General features: G+C 40.1%; 1 protein-coding gene across 2 annotated transcripts in view; it reads left to right on the top strand.

Moving 5' to 3' along the window:
- exoc2 (exocyst complex component 2) overlaps positions 1–13,356 on the top strand; it is a 71,418-nt gene that overhangs the window by 15,598 nt on the left and 42,464 nt on the right. For both annotated transcript variants that reach the window (XM_058637742.1, XM_058637741.1), the window contains exons 3-5: positions 4,849–5,025; positions 7,064–7,190; positions 11,301–11,414. In XM_058637742.1, the coding sequence (XP_058493725.1) occupies positions 4,849–5,025; positions 7,064–7,190; positions 11,301–11,414 (418 nt within the window). The remainder of the gene's footprint in view (positions 1–4,848; positions 5,026–7,063; positions 7,191–11,300; positions 11,415–13,356) is intronic.

Genomic DNA, 13,356 nt, shown 5'->3' with positions numbered 1-13,356 from the left:
AAACTAATGGGGGGGCTGGCGCTGCCTAATTTTATTTTATATTACCGGGCCACTGGGTTACGCTTTATGGTATATTGGTTAGATGACAACCCAATACCGTATGATGGGCTAGAGATGGAACGGGAAGACTGTCTACCTTATTCTATTCGAGCTGTTGTACTATCTCCCGTGCCAGTTAATAGATCTTGTTTTAAACATAACCCTGTAATTTATGCTTTAATTAAGATTTGGAAACAACTAAGGAATAATTTCAAACTTAAGGCAGTTTCATTTCTGCTACCTATAACTACAAACCCCTCTTTCACTCCCTCAGCTTTGGATGAGGCCTTTTCCATCTGGAGACGATTGGGGATTTGTATTTTTGGTAATCTATACATAGAGGGGATTTTGCCTCTTTCCAGCAACTCCAAGAAAGGTTTAATTTACAGAGGAATCAGTTTTTCAGATATCTTCAGATTAGGAATTATGTCACAACACACCTCCCTAATTTTGAGAAGGCAAACCCAGACAAGATAGAGAGTTTATTTAATCTGTTCCCCAACCCACGCTACATAATCTCGCAACTATATGAGATACTACAAAACCTGTGCCTTCCCAAGATGGACATGACAAAAGGGGAGTGGGAAAAAGAGTTCGGAGCCCCGATACCTCCCAATTTGTGGGAGGAGAGTTTGGAGCACATCCATGACTGTTCTATAAACGCCCGACACTGTTTGATTCAATTTAAAATATTGCACAGACTACATTACTCCAAAACAAGGCTGCATAAAATGTTTCCTGAAGTCTCTCCTTTGTGTGAGTAATGTGAGTCCATGGAGGCTACCCTATCTCATAGTTTCGCTCTCTGGCCCAAACTTCAAAATTATTGGCATGGAATATTTGGTTTCTTTTCATTGATTTTGGGGATTCGACTAGATCCAGATCTTATTTTAATAATTCTGGGGACATCTGAGGGGTTAAGGAAGCTAAATAGTGCACAACAGTGTCTTCTGGCTTATGGCCTTATGACAGCAAAAAAAATGATCCTACTTAACTGGAAGAAGCGAGAGGTCCCCTCATTTAAGCACTGGTTGACTGATTTGACAGACACTTTGCATTTGGAGAGAATTTGATTTATTCTGAAAGACAAGTTGAGGGATTTGATAAAATCTGGCAACCTTTGGTCTCTCATCTCGAATGAGAATCTGATCGAGTCCTGAGTTGGATGCCCTCCTCAGGGGGGTTGGGATGGGTGGGGTGGTGTTGGGTGGGTATGTATTGTTGCTGTTTTTTGTTTGTTTTGTCCTGTCCTTTTTGTTTCACCTGCATTGTTGATGCAGGGCTCTGTTTGTTTACTTGCTATTCCTCTTTGCCATTAGTTTTTTCTGTTAGGGATTACTTTTTCTTACCTTCTGTAAAAAAACAAAGGAAACATGATTGTTGACTGTTAAATCTCTCTGTTAAGTGATTGGTTTCCCAATAAACATATTTGAAACAATAAGGGTTGTACTACAGTTGTACGACAAGAAAACCAGAGTCATACTATTGTTACATTGAAAGGGTAGGTCACAATAAATATCTAACACTTTAAACTATAGAAGCTGTTTTTCTGAAATATTTGATGTTTTCAAATTGCATACACGCTTCCTGTAGTGTACTATACTGTAAATGGAAAAGGTCAACTTATTATTTTCCCTCTAAATTTTTTTTTTTTAAACATTTTTATTTAGTTTCTTCTAAATACAAATTTAATGTCTTCCAATATTTAGGTTTTATTTTCACTACATTTTATTAAAGAAACAGGTCTTAATAATTTCATTCAATAGCTGAGTTTTGACACCATTTATATAGAAATTGTGTGAATGTTCTGTGTCACTGCACTACTACTATCAAGAAATCCAATCAAAGTCTGATATCCTATGGGAGTATTCTCCTGCTTTAAAGCTTGTCTGCAGAATGAGCAACACAGCTAAAAGTGTGGGTAGTGCCCACACAAAATGTGCCAACATGTTGATATTCACTCTTTTTTTTATATTCACTGTTTTGAGTTGCTTGGTGGATTGGATGATTGCATGCTCCTACAGTAACAAGGAAAAAAATCTCTACAGGGGGAATGCTGTCATCCTGGAGGATGGAGTTAGGTCCCAGATTCTGGAGTTATGGGATCGCCACTAGCTCCACAATCTCATGTGCTGCTCAGGTAGGGCAGCTCGATGCTGAAAAAATAGTAATCACAATTATTCGGGTCAAAATTTAAATCCCAAATATTTCAAAAGATTACTCATTGAACTTGAAACAAATGTAATTTTTTTGCACTTACAAAGTTGTGCTTTTAACATGAAATTCTGAACAAACCTTTAAAATGTACCTTAAAATAACTGTAAATTATTGTATGTTGTATATGTCTTTAGTCACCGTGCAACACCGTTACAACATTAAATGTTATTTTCAGAATAAAAGCCCCTGTTTTGTACTAAGTGTTTTGGTTAGATTATTTGGTTTTTGTAATTGAGACACAAGTTTTGATTAATTGCACAGCCCGACAATCAGGTGCCAGTCATACACCTGTGACGAGCACCCACCTGACAGCACTTGGAGCTCAAAACAAGAGTGAATACCAGCAGGAGAATATTGCAGGGGATTTTGACATTTTAAGTTTAGCTGTGTTCATTCCACAAATGCACAATGTGTACTTTGTAAAGGTAACTAATCAGGCTTTCAATTATATAAATACATTTTTATTACTTTTACTACTACTATTATTGTTGTTATTCCTTATTATTAAAGGGGATAAATAATTGACTGAGTTAGTAACTTGCAGCTGTGTATCAGGCCTCAGTAAGACGCTTGCAGGATGCACACCTCACCTATACTTACTTAACGTTTAGCACCCCCCCTGGTAAAATGGGCAACTACATATTCAAACAACAAGTAAGGGTTTGGTAGCTCTATATTTCATATAAGTTACTTGATTATAATTAACTGATTTTTTCTTTTGAGTTAGGTGATTGATTTTAATGTTGACAATTTGCAGTAATCGGTTGGTTTGGCAACCTCAACATGGTGAACAAAAAGAGGTTAGGCAGCATTACTAAATTTAGCACTCGTGAAGCTGCACCAGTGGGGATTGCGCGCCCCACTCCAATCCCTCACACCTGACGAACGTCCGCTCCTTGGGAAATAAAATAGATGAGCTGCTGCTCCTTAATCAAAAAAACTCGGACTTTGCATGTTCCACCGCCTCCTATTTCACTGAAACGTGGCTCAGTGAACACATACCGGGCTGCACACTTAGGATATCGGGCTTCTGGCTGTTCCGAGCGGAACGCAGCCCGGATCGTACAGGGAAAAAGAGAGGAGGTGGACTATGCTTCTACACAAACAAAGATTGGTGTACTGATGTCACAGTGTTGGAAAAGTCATGTGGCCCTAATCTGGAGTTCCTTTCCATAAACTGCAAACCCTTTTATTCACCGCAGCAAATTTCCTCATTCATTCTGGTCGGAGTTTACATTCCACCACAAGCCTGTGTATTGGAGGCTCAACAACTGCTGGCTGACCTGATAATGGCTATGGAATAAAAACACCCAGACTCCTTCATCAATATTCTTGGGGATTTTAACAGTGCAAACCTGATCCACAAACTCCCCAAATACAGACAGCATATTAAATGCCTAACCAGGGACACCAACACACTGGACCACTGCTACACTCTTTTAAAGGACGCTTATTGCACTGTGTGACTCTCTGATCACTCTCTGCTTTACCTCATACCTACCTACAGACAGAAATTAAAAAACCTCTAAGCCTGTGGTAAGAAGTGGACACAGGAGTCAAAGCAGAAGCTACAAGCCTGCTTTGACTGCACGGACTGGAGCGTCTTTTTTCATCAGTTTTTGTGAGGAACTGTGTACCATGGTTCACATTTAAATTAAAGAAGCTGCACTAGACCAAGGAGGAGGCCTACAGCAGTCGGACTGAGCCCTGTACTAGCAGGCAAAAAATCGACCAATCAGAATTTATCGACTAATAAATCGACCAGTCGACTAGGACTTTACAGCCGTAATGCTGACACTGTCAGGAAGAAGGCCCAGCAGAGACTGTACTTCCTGAGGCAACTCAGGAAGTTCAACGTGCCACAGGAGCTGCTGGTCGTCATTGTTCAGTATGTCCTGTGCACTTCCATCACTGTGTGATTTGGCTCAGCCACGAAACAGGACAAGACCAGACTGCAACGGACAATCAGGTCTGCAGAGAAGATCATAGGTGCTGACCATCTCTGCAAACCCAAACTGTTTACAAACAGTTTACAAACACACTGTATGCAAACAGAGGGTTTCTTCCCCCAAGCTGTCTCTCATATGAACAATTAATGTCATCTCTGCACTATGCTCACTTGTACATTCTGGTTATTCTCAATAACTTGTACTTTTTATATTTATACCTTCTGCTCTAAGAAAAAAAAAATCTCTTCTGTTTATATATTTGTTTGTTGTAAGAGAGAAAAGTGGAACCAAGTCAAATTCCTTGTTTGTGTGCACAAATTTGGCCAATAAAGTTGATTCTGATTCTGAGCTTGTCCTATCCTTTGTGTCCTCTTCTGTTACACCAACTCTCCTCATGTCCTCCTTCACAAAACCCATGATCTTTCTCTGTGGTCTTCCTCTTTTCTCCTGCCCCACAGCTCCATAGTCAACATCCTTTGTCCAATATAATCACTATATGTCCTCTCCTGTCCAACTTTTAGCTCTGGTGACAGTTTTGATGAGCTTGCTATGAGATACTCATTTTGAGTGCGCACTTCTTGTCTGTCTGTGCTGCAGTGTGTTTAATTGTGCTGTAACAGCCCTTTCCCCTCTCTTTTGTCAGGCCTGTCGATCTGTGGCCACAACTGCCTGCTGACAGCTGAATGGATGTCAGCCAGTAAGATAGTGTGCCGTGTGGGTCCTGCCAAAGATGACAAGGGAGAGATCGTTGTCACCACCAAGTCAGGGGGTCTTGGCACCTCCACGGTGTCATTTAAACTGCTCAGACCAGAGAGAATTGGTAAGACTCAGGAGACAAATAATTATGAAGAATTGGAGACACAAGTACTTGTAAATGCAAATAAAAATGGTCTACATTGCCTATATTATTTTATATTACAATAATAATTATTAACTGCACATGTCAAAAAAGTGAAATGTGGGCTGTGCCCGTTGGCTGCCGTACTGGTGCGACAATAACAAATGACGACACTGAACACGACACAACAGACAACAACACAACTGAGGACCATTCAGTATTACCTCAACGTCCATGGGATATTTACACCAACTACGAGGGAACCCATACTGTTGCTTGCTGATCTTCACTTCTTTTTTTAACTGAGCTTCAACAAGTCTTCAGCACATCTTCAAAATGTGACTGATTGAATTTGGTATCACTACACTTCTCTGTTCCTCAGGAATTTTCTTGCTCTCCGAGGTTGTGTTAAACATTCTCATCAAAAAGTCCACTGCTTTCTCTCCTAGACATCTCCATACCTCCACATATATGTCATCTGGACCAACTGCCTTCCCACCTAACTTCATCCTCTTGATAGCTGCCCTCATCTCTCCTTACTAATCCTCTTTACTTCATGAGGCACCTGGCTGCCACTTTCTCTTTGCCATCCTCTTCCTCTTTGGATACTCTCCTGCACTTCATTGTTCCACCACCAAACACCATCTTGGCCATGTCCCTCACTACTTAAGATGTCATCTGGTAACTAGGAATGGATACGAAACCCGGTACTATTTGGGCCCCAAGGAAAAATTTTGAAGTACCATAATATCGATAAGTGCTGACATTAATGGTGCTGCTAATGGTATTTTTGGAAAAAAAATGTAGCTGATGGATTTTTGCTGTTTCAATGAGGAGAGATCTGTGTGTGTCTCTGTCCCAGCCTCTCACAAACACACACACGGGCAGCAAGAGTAACACAAACAGACCTTTTCCAACTGAGTCGTAACGGAAAGAGGTAGATGTTCCAAAGTCTGATTATAGTTCACTCACCAGGATTTGCTCACTAAACACTAAAGTTCACCACGTAACTGCAAATAAAAAGCTTGTTTATGTTTTGTGCCTTTTCCGTCTGGATGTGGCCACAGTCTCTCCCTCTTGTTTATCGCTCTTCTTCAGTGTGGTGTGTGACATGTCCTGCGATGTGACTATCACACATCCAGGAGATTGTTGTCACCTACACAATCAGTATTTGCCAACATCCTGCAGCTCCTTCAGTGTTGGCAGCCTCCCAGACCAGTTTTCATCTCGTCCTTTCATCAGTTTTGGAAGGATGTCCAGTCCTTGCAATGTCACTATTGTCACATATTTCCCTCTACTTTTTGACGACTGTCTTCACTGTGTTCCGTCGTTTATCCAATGCTGTGGAATTGTTTTTTCACCCCTCTGAACCGTGGCTTTTGCTGTAGCAGGCAATGTAGTAGAAGTCAGGAAACTCTTACTTTGACAGCTGAACTGTATTTGGGGTTAATCAGAGTCTCTTCAGTTGATGACAGGTGTGTACCCAAGCAGAATGCTTTCACTTAATCAAAGTTGCTTCAACAAAGAATTAGTTTCAAAGTGTACACACTTTAAATTTAAGTCATCTCTTTTTCATTAGCCGGGTATGAGAGATGCTTCATTTTGTTGTACTTGTTGAGATCCTTACTCATGCAAACAGCTTATTGTACATTTGTAGTTTTGTAGATGTGTTTGTTTTTCAGTTCAAATACTACAGGTCACATTAAAAGTGGAAAACATTTCTAAATTATTTATTGTGGTCTCATTTTTTTTACATCACAAAACCTGACATTTTGGACTTGGCAGACAACTGCACATCGCCAAGTGAATTAACATAAGCCTTAAATAGTATAGCATTGAATAAATGCTAAATATGAAACGTTAGTGTCAACCAACAAGCTTTTCCCTAAATAGAATGTTTTGTATTTAAGCAGAATGTTTGCATGTATGCATTTGCAGGATACTGTGTGTTCCAGTATACACCTGGGACATTTGTACATCTAAGTGATGTGTGTCTCACATGTCCTGGTCTGTCCTGCAGGTATCCTGGACCAGTCTGCTGTGTGGGTGGATGAGATGAACTACTATGACATGAGGACCGGCCGCAACAAAGGCATCTCCCCCCTCTCCCTGCGACCTAGCAATCCACTGGGCATCGAGATAGACAAGTATGGTCTAACGACACACTTAATATGAGAACATGCACCCTAGTCACAGAAACTACTGCAAGTCAGAGAGCCACACACATGTAAATAAGTAAACTGCCTCAGAGTTGGGCTGTGGGCAAGTGGGATAAAATCTGTAATTTGCTAATTCATTTGAACCTTAATTTAACAGACAGAAATAATAATTATTTTCAGAGTTTTAAACTTAAAAAATTTAGAAATTGATGTCTGCAACCAGGCTTTTAACACCTTCGTGTTGTTTTTGGCAGCCAGTCTAGATTTATTAGTTTTAGTCACGTTTTAGTCATTTCTATATGTGATAGTTTCAGTCACTTTTTAGTCGTTTCTATATGTGATAGTTTTAGTCACGTTTTAGTCATTTCTATAAGTGATAGTTTTAGTCACGTTTTAGTCGTTTCTATATGTGATAGTTTTAGTCACGTTTTAGTCATTTCTATATGTGATAGTTTTAGTCACGTTTTAATCGTTTCTATATGTGATAGTTTTAGTCACGTTTAAGTTGCATGTTTAAGTTTTAGCAGTGGTGGGCTGTCAGGGCCAGCAGGGCCTTCTCTGCTGGCCCTGACAATATCAAAAAAGTATTTTTTATTATTATAATTATTATTATTATTATTTTTAATAATCAAATTAATCTGTGTCTGAACGTGTCTGAATTCAATTACTTTCTCAGTATGTTATGATTATATTTCCAGAAAGAATATGGTTATTTTTTGTGAAGCTGAGCTGGATTTTCCTGGATGTCATTAAACGCATCATACCTCCGTGGACCTGCTGTAGTAGCATTGCTGGCCTTTCGTTGAAGCTGCCATTTCCTATTTGGTTATAACTTTGACTGACGTGTGTCATCAGCCAATCAAAATGTGATGCATAGTGACTGAACGCCCCAGGCCCAGTGATGTGTCTGGCGCTAGCCCCCGCTGTTGTCATCGATGACGTTTGAACCTGTGGCGGGTTTTGAAGTAAGCTATGGTCACTGCATTAACACCACAGATCGATCATGTTTCTGATGTCCTTCGTGTGCACTTTTCACGGCGATTGTTTGGAGAAAAGAAGGAAATTATTACAAGAGGAAGACCTACACCGAAGAGGTACATCATTTACGGTAGTTGGAGTGTTAATGATAAATTTATAACATTTTTTAGAAGTGATGAGGACAAAACTGTTGATCATAAATAGTGCCGTGGATGTGTTCCCCGCGTAGCTGACGCCTATGCTTATGTGGAAGCTTGTTTTTGTGTCATATGGTGGCTTGTGAAATTGCAGTTGCTGAGTGACATAACGGAAGATGTGATGGTAATGATGCAGTAGCCTATAGATGCACAGTGGTGTTTTTTTTTTTTTTTTTTTTACTGAAGGCCCTGACTGAAATGCCACGGTACGCTACTTTGTTTTAGTAATTTCTATATGTGATAGTTTTAGTCATGTTTTAGTCATTTCTATATGTGATAGTTTTAGTCACATTTTAGTCATTTCTATATGTGATAGTTTTAGTCACATTTTAGTCATTTCTATATGTGATAGTTTTAGTCACGTTTTAGTCATTTCTATATGTCATAGTTTTAGTCACGTTTTAGTCATTTCTATATGTGATAGTTTTAGCCACGTTTTAGTCATTTCTGTATGTGATAGTTTTACTCACGTTTTAGTCATTTCTGTATGTGATAGTTTTAGTCTTTTCTATATGTGATAGTTTTAGTCTTTTCTATATGTGATAGTTTTAGTCACGTTTTAGTCATTTCTGTATGTGATAGTTTTACTCACGTTTTAGTCATTTCTGTATGTGATAGTTTTACTCACGTTTTAGTCATTTCTGTATGTGATAGTTTTACTCACGTTTTAGTCATTTCTGTATGTGATAGTTTTAGTCTTTTCTATATGTGATAGTTTTAGTCTTTTCTATATGTGATAGTTTTAGTCACGTTTTAGTCATTTCTGTATGTGATAGTTTTAGTCTTTTCTATATGTGATAGTTTTAGTCACGTTTTAGTCATTTCTGTATGTGATAGTTTTAGTCAATTCAATTAAATTTTATTTGTATAGTGCCAAATCATAACATACATTATCTCAAGGCACTGTACGTAGACAACATCAAGGAGAGCAGAGAACCCCAACAGTTCACACAATGAGCAAGCACTAGGCATCAGTGGAGAGAAAAAACTCCCTCTTAACAGAAGAAGAAATCTCTGACAGAACCAGGCTCAGAGATGTGCGGTCATCTGCCTTGACCGGTTGGGGGGAAAGGAAAATGGGGGACAGAGGAGAGGTGGGGGACAGAAAGGGGGGGAGAGAAAGGGCAAGAGGGAGATGAGGTAGAGACAGAAGAGAGAGAGAGACCAGGAGCAGATACACAACAACTGTATCAGGTTACAAGTTTATATAGTTAATGATATCGACTTTTTAATTTTAGCACAATAATAATGGTGATGATATGGGTAGCCTCGAAAACTGGATCTTGGTCCCGCAACCTGCATGATGAGAATACAGAGAGAGAGAGAGAGAGAGGGAAGTAAAGACACAAACTAGGGAGAGAAAGAGACAAGGTTAATGACATATCAAAAGTCATATTCATACCCTGAGTGTGAGAGAGTGAATGTGCGTGCACCACAGGAAAATCCCCCAGCAGTCTAGTTCTATAGCAGCATAACTAAGAGATGGTCCAGGTTTCCCTGAACCAGCTCTAACTATAAGCTTTATCAAAAAGGAAGGTTTTAAGTCTAACTTTAGATACAGAGAGAGTGTCCGCCTCCCAAACTATCATTGGGAGCTGGTTCCACAGGAGAGGAGCCTGGTAACTGAAGGCTCTGCCTCCCATTCTACTCTTACAGACTCTGGGAACCACAAGTAAACCTGTATTTTGTGACCTAAGTGGTCTATTAGGGTGATAAGGTAAGACTAGGTCTTTCAGGTATGAAGGGGCCTGACCATTAAGTGCTTTGTACGTGAGGAGGAGGATTTTAAATTGAATTCTAAACTGTGGGTGGAGCCAGTGTAGAGAAGCTAACACTGGAGTTATATGGTCTCTCTTTCTAGTTCCTGTCAGAACTCGTGCTGCAGCATTTTGAATATACTGAAGGGTTCTAACAGACTTGTTGGAACATCCTGATGATAAGGAATTACAGTAATCTAATCTAGATTTAACAAAAGCATGAACTAAGTCACATTTTAGTAATTTCTATGTGATAGTTTTAGTCACGTTTTAGTAATTTCTATATGTGATAGTTTAAGTAATTTCTATATGTGATAGTTTTAGTCATGTTTTAATCATTTCTATATGTGATAGTTTTAGTCACATTTTAGTCATTTCTATACGAAATAATTATTTCACATCCACTCACATCACTCTTTACCAAATTCAGGGTAACACTGTCTTGAAATGGATGTTTGCAACCAGCATTGAGAGTAAGCATATTTAGCAGTAGTGAAATGAATACAATAGGCTTGCTACCAATGCATTTATGCATGATTGAATGTTTGTTTGTTTGTTTGTTGTTAAGTAAACATACAAGCGTTCAATCACTCTTGTCACTCTCCATGCGTGCAACTTAATCTGTTTACACATCACATTTTGGGGAGTTGCATTTCTTATAAGGGACAAAAAGTAAGTCTCCATAATGTAAATGATTATATTTGAAGATGAAAACACGTTTTATGGTTACAAGGACGTTAGAATTAAGGTTTGGCTTAGGGTTAGGTCGTTAGTGTAAGGCCAGTGGAAATAAATGTACCTGAAACATGCTGATAGGACCTAACCGTTCTAGAAACTCTCTGTGGAGTCAGCACTAGATGCAATTGGCTATGTCCAAACCTAGAGATGTATTACATATTAAAGTTACAAGTATTCAAATAAAATGCCTACTGTTGATTCCATACTTGTTCCATCAAGTCTTGAAATGGGATGAACTTACTGTCTTGGTTGGCGTTGCAAGTGCTGTGTTCCCTTTCCATACCATGTTGAGAAACTGAAATCTGTCTTGCTGTCTCCACTCAGAATGGCATTAATATTTATTATATTTATTACATTGATTCTTTGGTTAAGTGTTTGCTTTGTTTTTATACTGTGCATCTTTTGCTTGTTCATTTGTCCTCTCCCAGATGCAAAATCCTACAGAGTGACATGGAGCTGACATTTCCAGGCATGAGTGGAGATTTCACCAGTGAGAACTTCTCTGCCACCTGGTACCTCATCGAGAACCATGCAGGATCGAGGTAGGTTCCCATCTCTATACTTCACCTAGATCCTGCATTGGCCCCTGAATTGGGCTGCACAATATCACAAATCTATCATTATTGCGATATCTACATGCGTGATATACATATTGCAAACGACCACTTGACCACAACTAACTTCATGTCCTCTTTCACTACATCCATAAACCTTCTCTTTGGTCTTCCTCTAGACCTCCTGCCTGGCAGTTCCAACCCCAGCATCCTTCTACCAATATACTCACTATCCCTCCTCTGTACATGACTAAACCATCTCATTCTGGCCTCTCTGACCTTATCTCCAAAACATCTAACATTTGCTGTTCCTCTAAATGACTCATTCCTGATCCTATCCATCTTCGTCACTCCCAAAGAGAACCTCAACATCTTCATCTCTGCTACCTCCAGCTCTGCTTCCTGTCTTTTCCTCAGTGCCACTGTCTCTAGACCATACATCATCGCTGGTCTCACCACTGTCTTGTATATCTTTCCTTTCATTCTGGCTGATACTCTTTTATCACACATTACTACCCCTGACACTTTTCTCCACCCATTCCAACAATCTCCACTGCTCTGGACTGTTGACCCTAAATACTTAAAATCCTCCACCTTCTTTATCTCCACTCCCTGTAGCCTCATGGTTCCACTTGGGTTCCTCTCATTCACACACATATATTCTGTCTTGCTGCGACTAACCTTCATTCCTCTCCTTTCTAGAGCATATCTCCACCTCTGGAGCTTTTCCTCCACCTAGTCTCTGCTCTCACCACAGATCACAATGTCATCTGCAAACATCATAGTCCATGGAGATTCCTGTCTAACCTCATCTGTCAGTCTGTCCATCACCACCACAAACAAGAAGGGACTCAGAGCCGAACCCTGATGTAGTCCCACCTCCACCTTGAACTTCTCTGTCACACTTACAGCACACCTCACCGCTGTCTCACAGTTGGCATACATGTCCTGCACCAGTCTAACATACTTCTCTGCCACTCCAGACTTCCTCATACAGTACCATAGATCCTCTCTCGGCACCCTGTCATAGGCTTTTTCCAGATCTACAAAGGCACAATGCAGCTCCCTCTGACCTTCTCTGTATTTGTCTACCAGCATTCTTAAAGCAAATACTGCACCTGTAGTACTCTTTCTAGGCACATGAAACCATACTGTTGCTCACAAATGCTGACTTCTGCCCTCAGTCTAGTTTCCACTACTCTTTCCAATAACTTCATTGTTTGGCTCATCAACTTTATTCCTCTATAGTAACTGCAATTCTGAACATCTCCCTTATTCTTAAAAATGGGCACCATCACACTTCTTCTCCATTCCTCAGGCATCCCCTCACTCTCTAAGATCCTGTTGAATAGTCTAACCAGAAACTCTACTGCCTCCTCTCCTAGACACTTCCATACCTCCACAGGTATATCATCGGGACCAACTGCCTTTCCATTCTTCATCCTCTTCAGTGCCCCCCTAACTTCAGCTTTCCTAATCTCTGCTACTTCATGGTTCATAGTAGTTACATCTTCTACCCTTTGCTCTCTTTCATTGTCCTCATTCATTAGCTCTTCAAAGTACTCTTTCCATCTTCCCATTACTTCTGTGGCACCTGTCAACACATGTCCCTCTCTATCCTTAATCACCCGAACCTGCTGGACGTCTTTCCCATCTCTATCTCTCTGTTTTGCCAACCTGTATAAATCATTCTCTCCATCCTTACTTTCCAACCTAGCATACAAGTCATCATACGCCCTTTGTTTGGCCTTTGCCACCTCTACCTTCACCTTGTGCTGCATCTCCCTGTACTCCTGTCTGCTCTCTTCAGTCTCCTCAGTGTCCCACTTTTTCTTTGCTAACCTCTTTCTCTTTATATACTCCTGCACTTCCCCATTCCACCACCAAGTCTCCTTATCTACTTTCCTTCCAGACGACACACCAAGTACTC

This window comes from Solea solea, chromosome 9, assembly GCF_958295425.1.
Source record: "Solea solea chromosome 9, fSolSol10.1, whole genome shotgun sequence".
NCBI classification, from domain to species: domain Eukaryota; kingdom Metazoa; phylum Chordata; class Actinopteri; order Pleuronectiformes; family Soleidae; genus Solea; species Solea solea.
This window is presented reverse-complemented; position numbering and strand designations above follow the sequence as displayed.